Below are 20,873 nucleotides of genomic sequence, written 5' to 3'. Positions count from 1 at the left end.
ATGTGCTCGCCAGAGGTAGCCTGACTGCCATTAGGTACCGAGATGAGATCCTCAGACCCCTTGTGAGACCATATGCTGGTGCGGTTGGCCCTGGGTTCCTCCTAATGCAAGACAATGCTAGACCTCATGTGGCTGGAGTGTGTCAGCAGTTCCTGCAAGAGGAAGGCATTGATGCTATGGACTGGCCCGCCCGTTCCCCGTTCCCCAGTTCCCCTGGCCCGCCCGTTCTCCATCCAGGACTTGGCGGATGCTTTAGTCCAGGTCTAGGAGGAGATCCCTCAGGAGACCATCCGCCACCTCATCAGGAGCATGCCCAGGCGTTGTAGGGAGGTCATACAGGCACGTGGAGGCCACACACACTACTGAGCCTCATTTTGACTTGTTTTAAGGACATTACATCAAAGTTGGATCAGCCTGTAGTGTGGTTTTCCACTTTAATTTTGATTGTGACTCCAAATCCAGACCTCCATGGGTTGATAAATTGGATTTCCATTGATTATTTTTGTGTGATTTTGTTGTCAGCACATTCAACTATGTAAAGAAAAAAGTATTTAATAAGATTATTTATTTCATTCAGATCTAGGATGTGTTGTTTAAGTGTTCCCTTTATTTTTTTGAGCAGTATATTTCCACAAATATTTCTTCATGCAATTAATCATTTGCAATAGTTTATTCTCTATTTAGCACGCATTTATTTATCAAGCATGTTTGCACACCTTGCAGGTTGACATGCATCTGATGCATACGCTAAAGGGGATGCCTGACAATATTCTCTAGCGGGTCATTTTATTCTGAAAGGCCAGGCGGTTCTAGTGTTAAACAGGGAAATCAAACAATTAGGGGCATGATCCATGTCAAGTTAGTTAAAACATCCCACCAGTCACTCAATCGCAACTCAGACAAAAAATGCTGCTCATTAAAATTGGGGCGAGTTGGTTTAGTTATCAGCTGAGTTAGATTTAGCTCAGTACAAATATCTTTCAGCCCATCAGACTTGGCATCAACCAATCCAGATTAAGATAATCCACTATTAATAATTTGAATTTAGCATAGTTAGACAGCAGGACAGACAATTTGTTAAGAGCACCTAAGGAGGCCAAGGGAGAGCGATAAACTCCCACTAGCGTCACATGGGCATTATTACTAGGGCTGTTGCGGTGACCGTATTACCGCCACACCTGCGGTTACAAGTCATGAAGGCAGTCAAATTCCACGTGACTGTTTAGTCACGGTAATGAGGCTTCTCCAAGCTCTGATGCTGCTGATGGTCATTAGTAGCCTACCAAACTTGCTAACTGCCTGGTACTCAGCACTGTATTGTCCCTCTAATAACTCTGACTTCAATGCAAATGTCATCGAAGATCTAATCAAACACTTCATGAGAGCCCATGTTGTGCAACATTTCAATACTCTATGCAAATGCACAAGAAAACAGAGTGATTGCCTCTACTGAAAATAGGAGGATCAGCTTTCTATAGGCTAGACCTACTATATTTATTTCTCAACTTTCCTAATATTAAGCACATTGCTTCTCTTTACAACAAGAGTACAGCCTACCTGGCTGGCATGAAAATAAACCACGGGAAAAGCCTCCTCCATTCACTATTTAAATGCATAGATGACATGAATCATAGTCATGTAGCCTAGTCCATAGGCCTATATGTTTTGATAAGGTTTGTATCACAACTAAAGTGGCCAAATAACTTGTTAAAATGAAGCACATTAATCCGCTTGGCGTGTAAAGCCTAACTGGGATACATAAGCAGTGCGTGAGTTTAAAGTTTGGGGAAAATAATTTCACCATAAAAATGCACCTTTTATAATAAAAGCATTACATGCATAATCACATTTGTTGATAATGGTGTTTTTCTGCTAATGTAACATTCTCGCTTATAGCCTACTGCCATGTGCACATTTCTGCGCTTATAATGTGAAGAAATAGCCTAATAGTTCATCAACATTTTAAGATAAACGTTCTGATGTGTTGCGTCAGCCACATTGCTTTAAAACATATTTTGTTTATGCTAGTGGTTGTATTAATTTGGGATCTATCGCATCCCTCAACTGTCCCAGACTATGTTTGGAATATTTATTTCTCGCACAGAATAGAATAGGTTGACCTTTGTACTATGGGGATTGTAGATTGACATAGGCTAGTGCTTTTGCTGTTCGTTAGGCCTACTCATCTTGTTGGCTGACGAAAAGTAAATGTGGACAGTTCTTCCAATATCTTCAATATGCACCTCGGAATTGGTCAGCCTACAAGGCACTGATGCAATGTGTGGATGCCAGGAGATGCTAAATCTGTTTATGTTAATTAAGAGACTGACAGTTATTTGCTTGACAGTCACCGGCTGATGAAATTTCATGACCGTCACAGCCCTAATTGGAACACCAACTGCAATTCAGGCCTAATTGCCCAACGTCAGTGCCCGGCCTCACTAATGCTCTTGTGGCTGAATGGAAGTAAGTCCCCGCAGCAATGTTCCAACATCTAGTGGAAAGCCTTCCCAGAAGAGTGGAGGCTGTTATAGCAGCAAAAGGGGGACCAACTCCATATTAATGGCCATGATTTTGGAATTAGATGTTCGACAAGCGGGTGTCTATATACTTTTGGTCATGTGTTGTATGTTTAGTGGTGCTCTTCTGTGTATAAAGTGACGCGGTAGAGAAAAAACGCATCTAATGACAAGCTTAGCTATTCTAAGAATGGTCTGAGGCAGTTGGTAAATAACTAACATTTTCAAGTGCAACTTTAGTAACTATGGTTTTGGGAAACAGCTCAAAGATTTAATGATGCTCCTACGAATGTTCTACTGATGGACTTAGCCTTAAGATGTTTTTGGGAAACGGGCCCTGAACTGTTCAGTAGACTCCACAACAGACCACTTCAATAGCCACAAGTCACTGTTGTCGTCTTTTGTGTTTATACTTGGCTTTGTGCATGCAACTATCTGGCTTTTTCAAAGTATTCAAACTGGGCACTAAACTACTCTCCAAAACTACCTGAGATGCAGAGGTCTCCACTAGCATGCCCTGTATTATTCCATCTATTACAGTACTGTTTGCTTCTGGTCCTGGTGGGTCACAGTGTTTGCAGGTTTTCCACCAGTGGGAGTGGGATATATTAAACATGTATTTTTATAGAGGGGAGGGGTCAAGGGTTTATTAAGAGAGTGCCGTCAAGATTACAAATCCCTTATAAACTACAAAGGATACAAATAACCTGGGGCCATATGAAGCGTCTCAAAGTAGGAGTGCTGTTCTAGGATCAGTTTTGCCTTTGAGATCAAAATGAATAAGATTACAAAGACAGGGAGGATGAACCTGATCCTAGATCAGCACTCCTATTCTGAGATGTATGATAGATACTGCTCCTGATCTCAAATGTTCAGCCTTTCAGTACGGTTGTGTTAGAGAGCTGTTAACTCAACCAACACTTGAATTCTATTATTTTCAGCCAAATGAAAGACCTGGAGAATCTCTCCTGGATCTGGACTTTGATCCATTCAAGCCTGACAGCAACACTACTATCGGACAGGCTGCACCACCCATAACACAGGTCCATTTATCTCCATTTTCATCTATTATACCACAATGCTATGCTATCCGTCTTAAATGTATCTTATATTCAGCTTAAAATGTTTCTGTACACAAGATGGTGTATATCTCTGTTCTCTCTAGTAATATACACGCACACCAATAGAGCACATAGAGTGCTCTTCATTCATAGTGAATAATCACGTGTTTTGTTCTACAGCAACTACCCTGGGATTTGTGGACAGTAAGTACAGTAATGTCATCATTGGTTGCTTGATGGGATTTATAACCTTGATGTATGAGATTAGTTAGTTACAATACGCTATAATAATACATATTATACCTAGATATGTTAGAGAATCAAGTATACATTCCTTTTTTATAAAATTGACCGGTCGTAGTCTTTGAATTTTGAAAAATACAAGACTACAACCCATTTTACATGTCCCCATTTAGCACTGATCCTTATTAAAGTGTTTCAATCAAGTGGAAAATTAAGAAAAACCATTGAGCAAAAGCTATCAGTCTCAACACGCAGGAATCCTGACCTCTACTAGCTTTGATTGGCATGGTGATCTGCATGCTCAGTAGACTAAATAAAAACAAAGTAGCCATTTTGTGGCTTTTGTTATGCCAAATGTTTTTCCTCCCATGCAACAGTATTTAAGACTACCAAATAGCAGATTGCAAGTTAAGTTCCAAGCAATTAACTTGGCCCTCTTATTGTTATGCTGCTCCATGTATATTTGTATTACAATTTGTATGTGTAACGATGAATGAAAGTTATATTTAACTTTGTTCTTATTGATAAAAAAAAAGTAGTATACTACTTTTACAGTAGTATACTGATGAATCTGACATTAAATACAAATATTTTTTTCCCAGGGAAATGCTGAACCTGCGCAGCCTGTACGTAATACATCCACACCTGACTTTTAATCACCAATCAAAATCACTTTCGGAAAATATTTACGTGCCTTGATTTAAAAAAAGAAGTAATATCTGTGACCTCTGGTCGAACCTGTCATCAAGCCAGTTGTTTGATACCTGTATGTTTTTCACTCTTTTCGTCACAATCCAGAACTGTTCACTATACTCCACCACAGACCACTCCATTAGCCACAATCCACAGTCCCAATTGTCTTCTTTTGTGTCTATGCCTTGTCTTCTTTCTTTACCTCTGTCAATTATTTCACTTTCTCTCTCTGTCCTCTTGTGATAAACACTCTCTGTGCTCTCTTTACCTTACCTTCACGCACCGGCTTGGTCCTTTCAGACGGATTCTGGGTCTATGAGTACTGTGGGTGTGGAGGAGGATGGGGGCGGCGGTGGCGAGGCCCCGAACACTGCCAACTTTAACCCTGGGTTCCCCGCATTCCCCGAGCAGGCGGGAGACCCCAGCTTCGCCACCGACTGGGCTGCTGACTTCGGCTCGGCCCCGGCAAAAGGAGACTCTGTCCCGTCTGCCACCGAGGAGGCAGCCGGCGAGATTCCAGCGACCACAGGGCAGGACGAGGCCCAAGGCTGGCCTGCAGCAGACGGCTGGGGCGGGGAGGCAGGGGAGGCAGCAGCAGCAGAGCAGCCGCAGGGGGCCGAAACGGCCGCAGCTGGAGACGAGGTTAGCGGCTGGGATCCCAACCCCCAACTTACCCCCAACTGTGATCCTTGTGCAGTGGGGGGCGACCAGCAGGCCCTGCAGGAGCCGGTGCAGGGGCCACCAGAGGCAAGGTCATGGGGATGGGAAGCGGGAGAGGCAGGGGAGGCAGGGAAAGGGGAGGCAGGGTCAGGAGAGGGATGGGAGGCAGGGTGGGGAGCAGGTCAGGCAGATTCAGAGGGAGACGAGGCAGGTTGGAGAGATCGTCGCAAATCCACACCGGGCCTGCGTATCACCAACGAGCATGGCCAGGTGATTGAAGACACCCCTGAAGGCAGCGAGCATGGACTGTATCTGGTCCAGCCTGGCGGCAGAGAAGGTTTCGGCTCAGAATATGATACGACGGAGGAGTGGGGGGACTCAGTGGGGCAGAACGGAGGATGGGCCAGCACTGACAATGAACTGGACTCCGCCACAGACCAGGGTCTCACAGACCGTAGCACATCCCAGGGAGGCTTCGCAGACTGGGCTTCAAGTGATCGGGCCACTCCCTTACAGGAGGAGAAGGCTTTGGCAAGCGATGCAGGGTTCGCAGCGGACTGGGCCCAACCAATAGAACAGGCACCAACGCAGTCTACCGAAACAGGAACAGCATTTGCGGATCCAACCAGTGTCCCAGAACAGGGCTCAACGGGTGAACAGGTGATCCATTTTGGGACCGATCCTTTTGTGGAGATCCCTGGGGAAGGTGGTTTTGAGTCTGACCCCTTTGCAGAGACACCTGGGGGATTTGCCACAGATCCTTTTGCGGAGACTCAGAGGGAAGGCGGGAGAGGGGATTTTGCATCTGATCCTTTTGCGGAAACTCATCTGGGAGGGGGATTCGAGTCTGTTCCCTTTGACGTAACTCAAGGGGGAGGTGGGGAAGTTAGATTTGCGACAGATCCATTCGCAGAGACGACCGGGGAAGGTGGGTCAGGGTGGGCGGCAGACCCTTTCGCTAATAATGGTTCAGTCCAGTGGGCAGGTTTCCCCGCTCCCTCCGCAGAGACAGGCGGCGCCACCACCGACAGCGGGTCCTGGCAGGAAGTCAGCGACAGCAGTGGCTTCTTCTCCTCAGGGGGTGACGGCAGCCAGGCAGGGGACCTCTTCGCCTCCTTTCCCGGGCCAAGAAGCGAAGCCGTAGCTAAGGAAGGAGTCATCCCCCGAGCTCACAAAGAGCCTGATAACTCGGACCTGTCCGAAGACGAGGTCGCGAACAGGAGATACGGAAAGTTGTACCAAGAGATAGATACAGAAAAGGAAGAGGTACCTGACTTCCTCCCCCCTCTACGTAGAGAATAGCGTAGAGTAGTCTAGAGCAAACAGAATCCCCTCTTCCTTATTTTCCCTCCCACAGATGAACAAATAATAAAATAAACAGTGCTGTCCCGCAACCCAACCTGGATCCTGCAGCGCCACAGAATCCCAGCCCTCTTCTCCTCTCTCTCCTCTGCTTGCTTGTCTGCTTGTCGGTTCCACTTTGTCAATTTTATTAAAAAAAACATTCCATCACTTGCCGCATAATTAAAACACATTTCAAAGCAGTCATGCCAAAAGCCTCCAATACTAATTATGTGTCTGTGATTTGATTTAGGTGACCAACAATGCATTTAACGGATTTCCCCAGGTAATTAGTCTCGACCAAATTTCTATTTTAGTGATCACAAGATGATATTGAGAAAAGGATTCATCACTGCCTTGTTAGTTAGAGCAGATGCTTTGTCATTAGAAAAACTAAAATATAATATGGTAGAGGACAGGAAGGATCAAGTTGGATCAGTTGCAACAGAACATTAGGAGGAGATGTTCCCATTTTTTGGTTTAAGATAATCTCCAATCTCCTGTGAATGGAATTACTTGTTAAAACTGACCATAAATATTATACACTATATATATATATATATAGTGTATCCCCTTCAAATTAGTGGATTTGGCTATTTCAGTCACACCCATTGCTGACAGCTGTATAAAATCGAGGACACAGCCATGCAATCTCCATATACAAACATTTGCAATAGAATGGCCTTACTGAAGAGCTCAGTGACTGTCAACGTGGCATGCCACCTCTCCAAAAGTCAGTTTGTCAAATATCTGCCTTACTAGAGCTGCCCCGGTCAACTGTAAGTGCTGTTATTGTGAAGAGGAAACGTCTAGGAGCAACAACAGCTCAGCCGCGAAGTGGTAGGTCACACAAGCTCACGAAGCACGTAGCGCGTCAAAATCATCTGTCCCCGGTTGCATCACTCACTACCGAGTTCTAAACTGCCTCTGGAAGCAACTTCAGCACAAGAACTGTTCGACGGGAGCTTCATGAAATTGGTTACCATGGCCGCCCAGCCAACACACAAACCTAAGATCACCATGCGTGTTGCCAAGCGTTGGCTGGAGTGGTGTAAAGCTTGCCGCCATTGGACGTGTTCTCTGGAGTGATTAATCACGCTTCACCATCTGGCAGTCTGACGGACAAATCTGGGTTTGGCGGAAGCCAGGAGAACGCTACCTGCCCCAATGCATAGTGCCAAATGTAAAGTTTGTTGGAGGAATAATGGTCTGGGGCGAGTTCCATTGAAGGGAAATCTTAAGTCCACAGCATACAATGACAGTCTAGACGATTCTGTGGTTCCAACTTTGTGGCAACAGTTTGAGGAAGGCCCTTTCCTGTTTCAGCATGACAATGTCCCTGTGCACAAAATAAAGTTCATACAGAAATGGTTTGTCGAGATCAGTGTGGAAGAACTTGACTGGCCTGCACAGAGCCCTGACCTCAACCCCATCGAACACCTTTGGGATGAATTGGAACGCCAACTGCAAGCCACGCCTAATCGCCCAACATCAGTGCCCGACGTCACTAATGCTCTTGTGGCTGAATGGAAGCAAGTCCCCGCCGCACTGTTCCAACATCTAGTGGAAAGCCTTCCCAGAAGAGTGGCTGCTGTTATAGCAGCAAAGGGTGGACCAACTCCATATTAATGCCCATGATTTTGGAACGAGATGTTCGACGAGAAGGTGTCCACATACTTTTGGTCATGTAGTTTACTTACTTGCAGATTAGTTTAAACAACTGAAGTATTTAAATTAGGTAAAAGTGAAGTTAGGTGATTGTAGGCCGCAAAAGCTTATCTCCTGATGCTGCTCATTGTTGGGATTAGTTACGCACGCATTGTATAACAAAGTAACTTCAATAATATTCCCCAATTTGAAAAAGTAACACGTTACTTTTGTAACGCATTACCCCCAACACTGGTTGCAATTGACCCATAACATTGAACTTCCAGTTATATAAAAAGCAGTTCCTGTTGTGCATAAAGAAGCCAAAGACTGTCTTAGTAGTAGAATAGTAGGAAGTTTACATGGTGGAGCATTTAGGGATATTAGAATAAACTACAACTAAACTACAGTTTTGTTAACTAACCAAGTTGGGTAAACTTATGCTAACAACAATAATGTAGTTGGGCAAATTTTCTAACAACGCTAATATAGTGTAATTGCTGCATAAACTATGCTTAAATGAGTTTACCCTCCACTTTATCCTGGTTACAAACACTTTGTCAATCCCTCACTAATACTTTCCCCAAAATTATCCCATCATAACTTACCTTTGAAAACTAACATTTTATATGCTCTGATATTTTATTAACTGCTGGTTTGCTGCCAGTGTAGTTTTAACTTTCTCCCTCTCTCTCTCTTTCCACCAACTTATGGAAGATGGAAGCAACAGCCCCAACATTTGTTGCGGATTTTGATAAGCTGGTAAGTCAAGTGTCAATATGACAGATGTTTTTGCCCTTCCATTACTATGTTTTATGTCCATATATATATATATACACACAACTCAGCAAAAAAAGAAATGTCCCGTCACTGATAACTGCGTTTATTTTCAGCAAATTTAACATGTGTAAATATTTGTATGAACATAACAAGATTCAACAACTGAGACGTAAACTGAACAAGTTTCACAGACATGTGACTAACAGAAATGGAGTAATGTGTCCCTGAACAAAGGGGAGTAACAGTCAGTATCTGGTGTGGCCACCAGCTGCATTAAGTGCTGCAGTGCATCTCCTCCTCATGGACTGCACCAGATTTGACAGTTCTCGCTGTGAGATGTTACCCCACTCTTCCACCAAGGCACCTGCTATTTCCCGGACATTTCAGGGAAGACATCCTCCTCCCTCATGTGGTACCCTTCCTGCAGGCTCATCCTGACATGACCCTCCAGCATGACAATGCCACCAGCCATACTGCTCATTCTGTACGTGATTTCCTGGAAGACAGGAATGTCAGTGTTCTGCCATAGCCAGCGAAGAGCCCGGATCTCAATCCCATTGAGCACGTCTGGGACCTGTTGGATCGGAAGGTGAGGGAAAATAAGGAAGAGGGGATTCTGTTTGCGCTAGACTACTCTACGCTATTCTCTACGTAGAGGGGGGAGGAAGTCAGTTACCTCTTCCTTCTCTGTATCTATCTCACCCTCCAAACCAACAGGTCCCAGACGTGCTCAATGGGATTGAGATCCGGGCTCTTCGCTGGCTGTGGCAGCTCTAGCCTCCGCTCGATGCGGATGTTTCCTGTAATCCATGGCTTCTGGTTGGGATATGTACGTACAGTCACTGTGGGGACGACGTCATTGATGCACTTATAATGAAGCCGATGACTGAGGTGGTGTATTCCTCAATGCCATTGGATGAATCCAGGAACATATTCCAGTCTGTGCTTGCAAAACAGTCCTGTGGTGTATCATCCGTGTCATCTCACCACTTCTGTATTGTGCGAGTCACTGGTACTTCCTGCTTTAGTTTTTGCTTGTAAGCAGGAAGCAGGAGGATAGAATTGTATTCAGATTTGCCAAATGGAGGAGCTTTGTATGCATCTCTGTGTGTGGAGTAAAGGTGGTCTAGGATTTTTTCCCCCTGGTTGCACATGTTACATGCTGGTAAAAATTTGGTAAAACTGATTTAAGTTTGCCTGCATTAAAGTCCCCGGCCACTAGGAGCGCCGCTTCTGGTTGAGCATTTTCTTCTTTGCTTATGGCTTATTGAGTTGGTTGAGAGCGGTCTTAGTGCCAGCTTCGCTTTGTGGTGGTAAATAGACGGCTACGAATAATACAGATGAGAACTCTCTTTGTAGATAGTGTGTTCTACAACATATCATAAGGTACTCTGCAATACCTCAAGACTTCTTTAATATTAGACATCGCGCACCAGCTGTTATTGACAAAAAGACACACACACCCACCCCTTGTCTTACCAGAGGTAGCGTCTCTGTTCTGCCGGTGCATGGAAAATCCCGCCAGCTCTATATTGTCCGTTTCTTCATTCAGCCACGTCTCGGTGAAACATAAGATTTTAGTTTTAAATGTCCCGTTGGTAGGGTAATCTTAATAGTAGGTCATCAATTTTATTTTCTAACGATTGCACGTTAGCAAGGAGAATGGAAGGCATTGGGAGTTTACTCGCTCGCCTCCGACTTCTTAGAAGGATCCCCGATCTGCGTCCCCTTTTCCGGTGTCTTTTCTTCACGCAAAAGGCATGGATCTGGGCCTTTTCCAGTGAAAGCAGGATATCCTTCTTGTCAGACTCGTTAAAGGAGAAAGTTTCTTCCAGTCCGTGGTGAGTAATCGCTTTTCTGATGTCCAGAAGTTATTTTCGGTCATAAGAGACGGTAGCAGCAACATTATGTACACAATAAGTAAAAAAAGAAGTTACACAAAACGCAAAAAAAATAAGAAAATTGCGCAATTGGTTGGGAGAATGTAAAACGTCAGCCATGTTCTTTGGCGCCATCTTCACATTCATTCAGTTGTATTTGTTAAAGCTACAATATGTTCGTTTTTGGTTGACCCCTCCAAGGTTGACCCCTCCAAATTCACATAGAAGTGAGAGTTATAGATCTGTCATTCTCACTGAAAGCAAGTCTATGAAGCGTTAGATCTATTCTATGTGCGCTATTTCTATGTTTCACGTTCCTAAGGTAATGTTTTGCCTCTTTTATTTTTGATTTTGTACACCAGCTTCAAACAGCTGAAAATAAAATATTTTGGGTTATGGAAAATATATTTCACAGCAGTTTAGACGATACAATGATTTTCGACACAATGACTGAAATTTTGCAACCAGGAAATGGCAGAGCGATTTCTGCATAGTGCATCTTTAAGTGCAGTTTTGGATGTGTTCACACTTATGTTGAATTTGTTATCCAAAACACTTTATTATGTTTTTTGTTATTTTGTATTGCTGCCAAAATGCTCAAACTGTACTCTGAAGCAACATTTAAACTATACTCAGCAATATTGAATCATCATACTGTACATAGAGGAACAAGTTCCTGCATACAGACCTCAACAACAACAACATTTTAATCTGTCAAGACTGTCCCTATTAGCTCTTCCCAATTTGTGCCCTCCCTTGTGGTATTTCCACGCTGGAAAGAGGCAACAGTGACAATCTATTCTGATTTGAGTTCTGTGATATCTGTAAGGTTGCCTTGTATGATGTCATATTATTAAGTCTGCCTTTAAGGGCTTCAAACACCTTTATTCTCTGTTGAAACCGCATAACTAATTAAATTCATTGTAGATTAAAGGAAACTGCGCTGCAGTTCCACTCGGAATGTTTATGTTGTATAGTTATACAGAGGGTAAAAGGGTTAAACAGCCATACCTATCCAGGTAATAATAATGATGATGATGATGATGATGATGATAATGATAATCATTCATTTTAACGGTAGTGCATTTGTTGCACCAAAGGTGCTACACAGCATAATCAAAAGGTACACAAGAGGTATGGTGAGGTGGGACAGGGGTGGTTGTGGGGCTGCTGTAATGTGTAAGACCGGGGATGTTGATCAGCTCTTCCCTCAACTGTCTTTGTGGAAAGAATGAAAGCAATGCCGCCATGGCCCCTGAAGCTGCTGCGCCCCCAGCTGAGACTGCTGTGGCCCCGGAGGCAACAGCTGAGACTGCTGTGGCCCCGGAGGTCCTTGGGACTGAGACCTCAGATGCCACAGAGGCAGCGGCCGAGGCAGGGGAGATCCAGGAGCCTGCTCCCCCGACTAGTGAGGCTGAGGCAGCCGAGAGTGCCACCAGCCCTGGAGAGGAGAAGCCTGATGTGAGTGACAGTTAGCTATTATATACAGGAACTGTGAAATAGCACGCTCATCATCACAAGCATGGGCCATTCCCCAGCCATCTATGGTCCAAGTCATCATTATAGGCATAGTTGTATGCCACTGTTTAAGTGAACCTTTTCATCACCGTCATCATCATCATCGTATTATCATCGTCATTTTTATCATCATCATCAATGTTTTCACATTTGTCATTATCATTATCATGATCATCATCATCACTTTCATTATTTCCGTGGAGATGCTTTCTGATTTCATGTCTTTTACGATTATTACTTTGAAATTACCGACACCTTCCTTGTCATTCAATTATGTTCTCCTTGATTTTAAAACTTCCCATTTTAAACGTGGTACTTTTTGTTTTGACATCAATCCACTCCACACCTCCCATTTCTTGTTTTATAACAAATCTGTACGTTATGACAGGATTCAAGTCTTAAATATTACATTCTTCTCTAACTCACTCTTGGTAAGTCCACTGTGGGGTCTCCAGTGACATCTGCAGAGCCTGAGGGGGCTGCACCAACTGAGGTATGTGTAAGATCTTCCCCTTTGTCCACTCACGCCCTCCCATTACTGTTCTGTGACTCGGTTCTGTGAGTGTTACATTGAAGTCCAACTTAGCCGGCCCAAACCCTACCATCACCATTGTCAAAGTGTCATGAGGTTGAGAGATTGTCCGTGTCGAGACTTTGTGAATAACTGATTGTATTGAGTGCATCATAGTCATCTTGGGTGGGAAATATGTGTGTGTCTGTGTCGGAATGTGATTGAAGAATTAGGGTGCCATTTTTAATGATCTACTATATGTTTCTGTTGAGATGTCATGCACATACATTCATAAAACATTTTGTATTCTACTATTCTTGTGTATTTCCAAAATATGATTACCGTAATTTCCGGACTATTAAGCGCACCTGAATATAAGCCGCACCCACTGAATTATTATTATTTATTTTTTTTGAACATAAATAAGCCGCACATGTCTATAAGCCACAGGTGCCTACCGGTACATTGAAACAAATGAACTTTACACAGGCTTTAACGAAACACGGCTTGTAACAAAAATAAATAGGCTTTAACGAAACACGGCTTGTAACAAAAAATGAGCAGTAAGCTTTAGTTGTCTTTTTGCACTGAGTCAATTCCTCACGCTGCTGTTTCCAACGTCTTATCATCGACTCATTAAGACCAAGCTCCCGTGCAGCAGCTCTATTTCCTTTTCAAACAGCCAGATCAATCGCCTTCAACCTGAAAGCTGTATCATATGCATTTCTCCGTGTCTTTGCCATGATGGGAAGTTTGAGAGCGCTCGATTTAATCTAAACAGTAAACAAAAAAGTTGTTTGACCTTAACCCGTTCGGCAATTTCATTGGTCTAATGAAAGCTTCATGCCGCCAAAAAACTGAGCACGTCACAGAATGTGTTTTTTTGGAGAAAAAAACAATTTGAAAGCGGGTAAAATCCATATATTAGCCGCGTCATTGTTTAAGCCGCGAGGTTCAAAGCGTGGGAAAAAAGTTGCGGCTTATAGTCCGGAATTTACGGTAGTGCTTATGTTCTGTTCCTATGAGGCTGGTATGTGTTGTTTTATACATTGTGACAGACTTGTTATATTTGAGTGTATATTGTAGTGAACTGTTCAATCCTAGTCAAGGTCTGAACCTGGGTCAAGCACTAGCCACATCACAAAGAGATACACTACATGACCAAAAGTATGTGGACACCTGCTCGTCTAACATCTCGTTCCAAAATCATGGACATTGAAATGGAGTTGATCTCCCCTTTGCTGCTATAACAGCCTCCACTCTTCTGGGAAGGCTTTCTGTATGGACCTCGCTTTGTACACGGGGGAATTGTCATGCTGAAATAGGAAAGGGCCTTCCCCAAACTGTTGCCACAAAGTTGGAAGCACAGAATCATCTAGAATGTCATTGAATGCTGTAGCGTTAAGATTTCCCTTCACTGGAACCAAGGGGCCAAGCCCGAACCATGAAAAACAGCCCCAGACCATTATTTCTCCTCCACCAAACTTTACAGTTGACACTAAGCAATGGGTCAGGTAGAGTTCTCCTGGCATCCACCAAATCCAGATTTATCCCTCGGACTGCCAGATACTGAAGCATGATTAATCACTCCAGAGATTAGTCCTGCCGACCCATGGCATTGCACATGGTGATCTTAGGCTTGTGTGCGGCTGCTCGGCCACGGAAACCCATTTCATTAAGCTCCCGACGAACAGTTCTTGTGCTGACGTTGCTACCAGAGGCAGTTTGGAACTCGGTAGTGAGTGATGCAGCCGAGGAAAGACGATTTTGACAACCTACGCAGTTCAGCACTCTGCGGTCCCATTCTGTGAGCTTGTGTGGCCTACCACTTTGTGGCTGAGCCGTTGTTGCTCCTAGACGTTTCCTCTTCACAATAACAGCACTTACAGTTGACCAGGGCAGCTCTAGTACGGCAGAAATTTGACAAACTGACTTGTTGAATAGATGGCATTCTATGACGGTGCCACATTGAAAGTCATTGAGATCTTCAGTAAGGCCATTCTACTGCCAATGTTTGTCTATGGAGATTGCAACGGGTGTGGCTGACATAGCCGACTCCACTAATTTGAAGGGGTGTCCACATACGTTTGTACATATTGGGTATGTGCCTTGGGGAGTTGCTAATTTACGAAGGGTAATTACAATTGCTGTGTGTATATGGCTCTTATTGTCATGCTTGACATGGGAGTGGAGGAAATGTCTGTATATCCATTTACTTTCTTCCATGTGCCAACCATGTATCAAAACAACTTAAAAAAAGATGAGTAGCCCTTATTTTCATTCATTTGATTTTAGATTTTCATTGATTTTTAAAATAATTTCCTTGAACAAGAGTATATCCCACTATCCCACTGCCTTCCCTGTGGCTCAGTTGGTAGAGCATGGTGTTTGCAACGCCAGCATGGTGTGTGCAACGCCAGGGTTGTGGGTTCGATTCCCACGGGGGGCCAGTACCAAAAAAAAGAAATGCATGAAATTAAATGTAAGTCGCTCTGGATAAGAGCGTCTGCTAAATGAGTAAAATGTCAAATTAATATAATAATAATATAATAACCATAGAATCTGTGCAGAATCTTGATACACCAAGATAGCCTGTACCTTGAAAAAATGGACCAAACATTTCCTTGCCAACACAGCAATGACTGGATGCAACGACTCCTCAAAGCCTGCATCTCAGTACTTTACGTTCTGCACTTGCATGAATGCTATACTAACAATATCAATGAAAAGGAGAACTGCTGTTATGTATGTAATTGATGCAGATTAAGCTCAATATATCAAATACAAACTCAATGCTAAAGGCTGTACTGAAAAAGCTTAGGTTGCTAGCTAGGTGCATTAAAACCTCTTTCTGCGCATAGATCCTCCCAGTTGAAGAGGCTGAAAAAGCATCCCCCAGCGAAGCAGCTCCCCCGGTAACTATAACTTATGCCAAATTTGGCAAAAAGGAAGCTAAAATCATATTTGGCCGAGTGTCTTGTGTGAGTTTGAACCTCAAGTCATATTTTACAATGTTTTGTAGAATCTTAAACATTAAATTGTATTTTTGTGAAGCATCTATGTAGTGCTTATGAAGCCTATATAAAGGTTTTATGAAGCCTTCATAAGATGCACTTTAAATAAAGCAGGACCCAGGTCCCTATAGCAAAGGAACCAATGCCTTGTGAAATTGAAATGTATCATCAGCCATTAGAAGTCTCAACCTTTTGAATCTTGAAATTCCACAATGTTATATACTCTCATATACTGTACATTATATGAGTTGAAATATCAAAATGCTATATTGATTTAGAACTATTGCAAATAGGTCACAGGCGGTTGGTGGCAGCTTAATTGGGGAGGACAGGGTCATAGTAATGGCAGGAACAGAATAAATGGAATGGTATCGAACACGTCAAACATGTTTTCCATGTTTGATACCATTCCAACCATTTATTATGAGCTATCCACCTGTGACATAGGTGTACACAAAATTAAATGAAACATACCAAATAACTTGAAATAACCAAACTAAATCTGGAGAGTCGAGAGGCCATCCTCGAGGCTTGAAAATATTTTTTTCCCCAGATGTTATTGTGAATCAACTCTCTTTTGTACATAGGAATCTGTTCCGACCCCGGAGGAAATGAAGGAGTCCCCTGTGGAGGAGACTCCGGTAATTATTATCCCAAGATTCCCAACCCCCATTCCCAAAACCCTAATATCCATGATCCCACATATGCCTTATTCAACACAGCTCAGTAACTGGGACCTATTGGGACCTGTCCGAAAGTCCATTGATTCACTTAAGCCTGAAATAAGCTCCAGAAAATAGTAGTGATTGTTGTGGTTATACTTTACTTTCATATTACAAGGTATATGTTCTAAGAACATAGTACAAGGGCATGAGGCATTTAAATGTAAAGGCCCACCTCAGAGGAAGTTGCTGCACTTATTTAGAGTAATTCCTGTCCTAGATCAGAAATTATTGTTTAGGTTCCACCTCGAAAACTGACGCAGGCTATTAGTACATATTCAGAAATTGGGGGTGGGAACATTGTGGTGATTTTCACATGTAGCAGAGAAATAACAACAAATAAGTCACTGACTGACAGTAGGCAGTTTAACTAGCTAGCATGCTAACCTTAGCCAGCTAATGAAAGTTATTGTGAGCACCATTTTCAGTTAGCACAGGTGAAAATAATGATTTCATAATATGAATACCAACCTACCGGTCAAGAGATCTCAGCTAAACTGTGCCTATACGAGCTGTTGAAATGTTGAGGGTTGACGTTTGTCTGACTCTTGCCATTTGATAATTCCAGTGAAACCAAGTCAGATTCTAAACGTCGTTAATATTTGGACTGCACACAGACAGTGGTGTAAAGTACTTAAGTAAAAATACTTTAAAGTACTACTTAAGTCGTTTTTTGGGGTATCTTTACTATTTATATTTTTGACTACTTTTACTTTTACTTCACTACATTCCTAAAGAAAATATTGTACTTTTTACATCTTCCCTGACAAGCCAAAGTACTCATTACATTTTGAATGCTTAACAGGACAGGGAAATGGTGAAATTGACGCACTTATGAAGAGAACATGTGGTCATCCCTACTGCCTATGGTCTGGCGAACTCACTAAACACAAATGCTTTATTTGTAAATAATGTCTGAGTGTTGGAGTGTGCCCCTGGCTATCCGTAAATTTTAAAAGCAAGAAAATGGTGCCGTCTGCTTTGCTTAATATAAGGAATTTGAAATGATATATACTTTTGAAGTATATTTTAGCAATTACATTTACTTTTGATACTTAAGTATATTTAAAACCAAATACTTTTAGACTTTTACTCAAGTACTATTTTACTGGGTGACTTTCACTTTTACTTGAGTAACTTTTTATTAAGGTATCTATACTTTTACTCAAGTATGACAATTCGGTACTTTTTCCACCACTGCACACGGACATGATCAAATAGCTATATTATTTGTTCTCTCTGTTATCATTTCAGCAAGCTAGCTAGCTATATATCAATGCATTATCTAAATTGTACAACTATGTATCAATGCATTATCTAAATTGCGGCCACAAATCAGCCATAGAAATTAAAAGAATATAAGCTCCGGTAATATGGATAGCCTAACTATTGAACGGTTTGGAGATTGCTTTTAGGATTCATAATATGTTATGTGCAAATGTACAAACCCTGCACACCCACTAAGCAAACCAAATTAGCCTAAAACGTTAATGGTCAAAACCATTCATCTTGGGTCGACGGGGGACCGGGGATGTAAAATGCAATCATATCACACAATTTTACCATTTATACTGAACAAAAATATAAACTCAACATGCAACAATTTCAAAGATTTTACTGAGTTTCAGTTCATATAAAGAAATCAGTCAATTGAAATGGTCCGTATCTCTGTGCATTCAAATTGCCATCGATAAAATGTAATTGTGTTCGTTGTCTGTAGCTTATGCCTGCCCATACCATAACCCCACCGCCACCATAGGGCACTCTGTTCACAACGTTGACATCAGCAAACAACTCGCTCACACAACGCCATACACATGGTCTGAGGTTGTGAGGCCGGTTGGACTTCTCTAAAACGACTTTGGATGCAGCTTATGGTAAATTCTCTGGCAAAAGCTCTGGTGGACATTCTTGCAGTCAGCATGTCAATTGCAAACATCTGTGGCATTGTGTTGTGTGACAAAACTGCACATTTTAGTGGCCTTTTATTGTCCCCAGCACAAGGTGCACCTGTGTAATGATTATGCCGTTTAATCAGCTTCTTGATATGCCACACCTCTCATTTTTGCTTAACATTTTAGAGAAATAAGCTTTTTGTGCTTTTGGAACATTTCCGGGATCTTTTATTTCAGCTCATAAAACAAGACACCAACACTTTACATGTTGTGTTATAGTATTTTTGTTCAGTGTAAAAAACGATATATTTTGTTTATGCAGACTAGCTCAAATATAAGTGAAACTTGACAAATGTGTATTTGTATTTATTAAGGATCCCCATTAGCTGGTGCAAAGGCAGCAGCTACTCTTCCTGGGGTCCAAACATATTAAGGCACTTACATTACACATAAAACAAAAGATTAAACAGTACATCATATAACATTATTACATCACTCCATATCTACAATAAAACATTTACAATACCACCATACAACAATATTACAATGTACATGTGTGTAGAGTGCGTGTGATAGCATGCGTGTGTCTGTATCTGTGTGTCTCTTCACAGTCCCTGCTGTTCCATAAGATGTATTTTTATCAGTTTTTTCAAATCTGATTCTACTGCTTGCATCAGTTACCTGATGTGGAATAGAGTTTTGTGTAGTCATGGCTCTTTGTAGTACTGAGCGCCTCCAGTGGTCTGTTTTGGACTTTGGGGTTGTGAAGAGACCTCTGGTGGCATGTCTTGTGGGGTATGCATGGTTGTCCAAGCTGTGTGCTAGTAGTTTAAACCAGACAGCTCGGTGCATTCAGCTTGTCAACACCTCTTACAAAACAAGTAGGGATGAAGTCAATCTCTCCTCCACTTTGAGCCGTGAGAGATTGACATGCATATCATTAATGATAGCTCCCCGTGTTCATTTAGGGGCCAGCTGTGGTGCCCTGTTCTCTAAGCCAACTGCAATTTTGCTAAGTCCCTCTTTGTGGCACCTGACCACACGACTGAACAGTGGTCCATGTGCGACAAAACTAGGTCTGTAGGACCTGCCAGGTTGATAGTTTTGTTAAGAAGGTGGAACAGCGCTTTATTGTGGACAGACTTCTCCCCATCTTAGCTACTGTTGTATCAATATGTGTTGACCATGGCAGTTTACAATCCAGGGTTACTACAAGCAGTTTAGACATCTCAACCTGCTAATTTTCCACATTATTCATTACAATATTTAGTTTTGGGTTTAGTGAATGATTTGTTCCAAATACAATGCTTTTAGTTTTTGAAATATTTAGGACTAACTTATTCCTTGCCACCCATTCTGAAACTAACTGTAGCTCTTTGTTAAGTGTTGCAGTCATTTCAGTCGCTGTAGTAGGTGACGTGTTATAGTGTTGAATCATCCGCATACATAGACACACTGGCTTTACTCAGCCAGTGGCATGTTGTTTATAAAGATTGAAAAAAGTAAGGAGCGTAGACAGCTGCCCTGGGGGATTCCTGATTCTACCTGGGTTATGTTGGAGAGGCTTCCATTAAAGAACACCCTCTGTGTTATGTTAGACAGGTAACTCTTCATCCACATTATAGCAGGGGGTGTAAGCCATAACACATACGTTTTTCCAGCAGCAGAATATGATCGATAATGTCAAAAGCCGCACTGAAGTCTAACAAAACAGCCCCCACAATATTTCTATCATCAATTTCTCCCAGCCAATCATCAGTCATTTGTGTAAGGGCTGTGCTCGTTAAATCTCCTTCCTTACAAGCGTGCTGATTTTTTGGGGTCTATTTATTTACTGTAAAATAGCATTGTATATGGTCAAACACCATTTTTTCAAAAGATTTACTAAGGGTTGGTAACAGGCTGATTGGTCGGCTATTTGAATCAGTAAAGGGGGCTTTGCTATTCTTAGGTAGCGGAATTACCTTTGCTTCCCCCCAGGCCTGAGGGCACACACTCTCTAGTAGGCCTAAATTGAAGATATGGCAAACAGGAGTGGCAATGGATTATGATAATTTGCCAGAAAAAAAAGGAGATGCCCCATGGCAAGGTGGCCAAGTGTAGGGTCATCACTAGTTAGGGTCATAAACCTAGTCTATTTCTACATTTTCTCTTTTTAAAATCATATTTTAAACCTAACCTTAACCACACAGCTAACCTTAACCACACTGCTAAACTTAGCCTAACCTTAAATTAAGACCAAAAAGCTATTTTGTTCTCATGAATTTGCACGGTATAGCCAATTTTACTTTGTAGCTTCTTTATCTAGTAGAAACCCAAGTGTTGGCTACAGAGCAGATGTTTCAGATTTTTGTTTTAATGCCATATTGGTACTGTAGGTGGTAAGTAA

At 42.3% G+C, this 20,873-nt stretch overlaps 1 protein-coding gene across 6 annotated transcripts in view; it reads left to right on the top strand.

Annotated features, from left to right (window-relative positions):
- Window positions 1–20,873, top strand: part of amph (amphiphysin) — a 134,062-nt gene that overhangs the window by 100,943 nt on the left and 12,246 nt on the right. For 2 of the 6 annotated variants that reach the window (XM_082960692.1, XM_014139122.3), the window contains exons 12-21: window positions 3,461–3,562; window positions 3,761–3,784; window positions 4,426–4,449; window positions 4,817–5,158; window positions 6,771–6,803; window positions 8,882–8,926; window positions 12,055–12,285; window positions 12,779–12,835; window positions 15,715–15,768; window positions 16,455–16,508. In XM_082960692.1, coding sequence (XP_082816818.1) covers window positions 3,461–3,562; window positions 3,761–3,784; window positions 4,426–4,449; window positions 4,817–5,158; window positions 6,771–6,803; window positions 8,882–8,926; window positions 12,055–12,285; window positions 12,779–12,835; window positions 15,715–15,768; window positions 16,455–16,508 — 966 coding nt within the window. The remainder of the gene's footprint in view (window positions 1–3,460; window positions 3,563–3,760; window positions 3,785–4,425; window positions 4,450–4,816; window positions 5,159–6,770; window positions 6,804–8,881; window positions 8,927–12,054; window positions 12,286–12,778; window positions 12,836–15,714; window positions 15,769–16,454; window positions 16,509–20,873) is intronic. The other 4 variants (XM_045693800.2, XM_014139127.3, XM_082960693.1 and 1 more) reach the window with 4 other exon arrangements.

This window comes from Salmo salar, chromosome 14 (assembly GCF_965601325.2).
Source record: "Salmo salar chromosome 14, fSalSal1, whole genome shotgun sequence".
NCBI classification, from domain to species: domain Eukaryota; kingdom Metazoa; phylum Chordata; class Actinopteri; order Salmoniformes; family Salmonidae; genus Salmo; species Salmo salar.
Note: the sequence above shows the minus strand (reverse complement) of the source record. Positions and strands in the feature narration are given on the sequence as shown.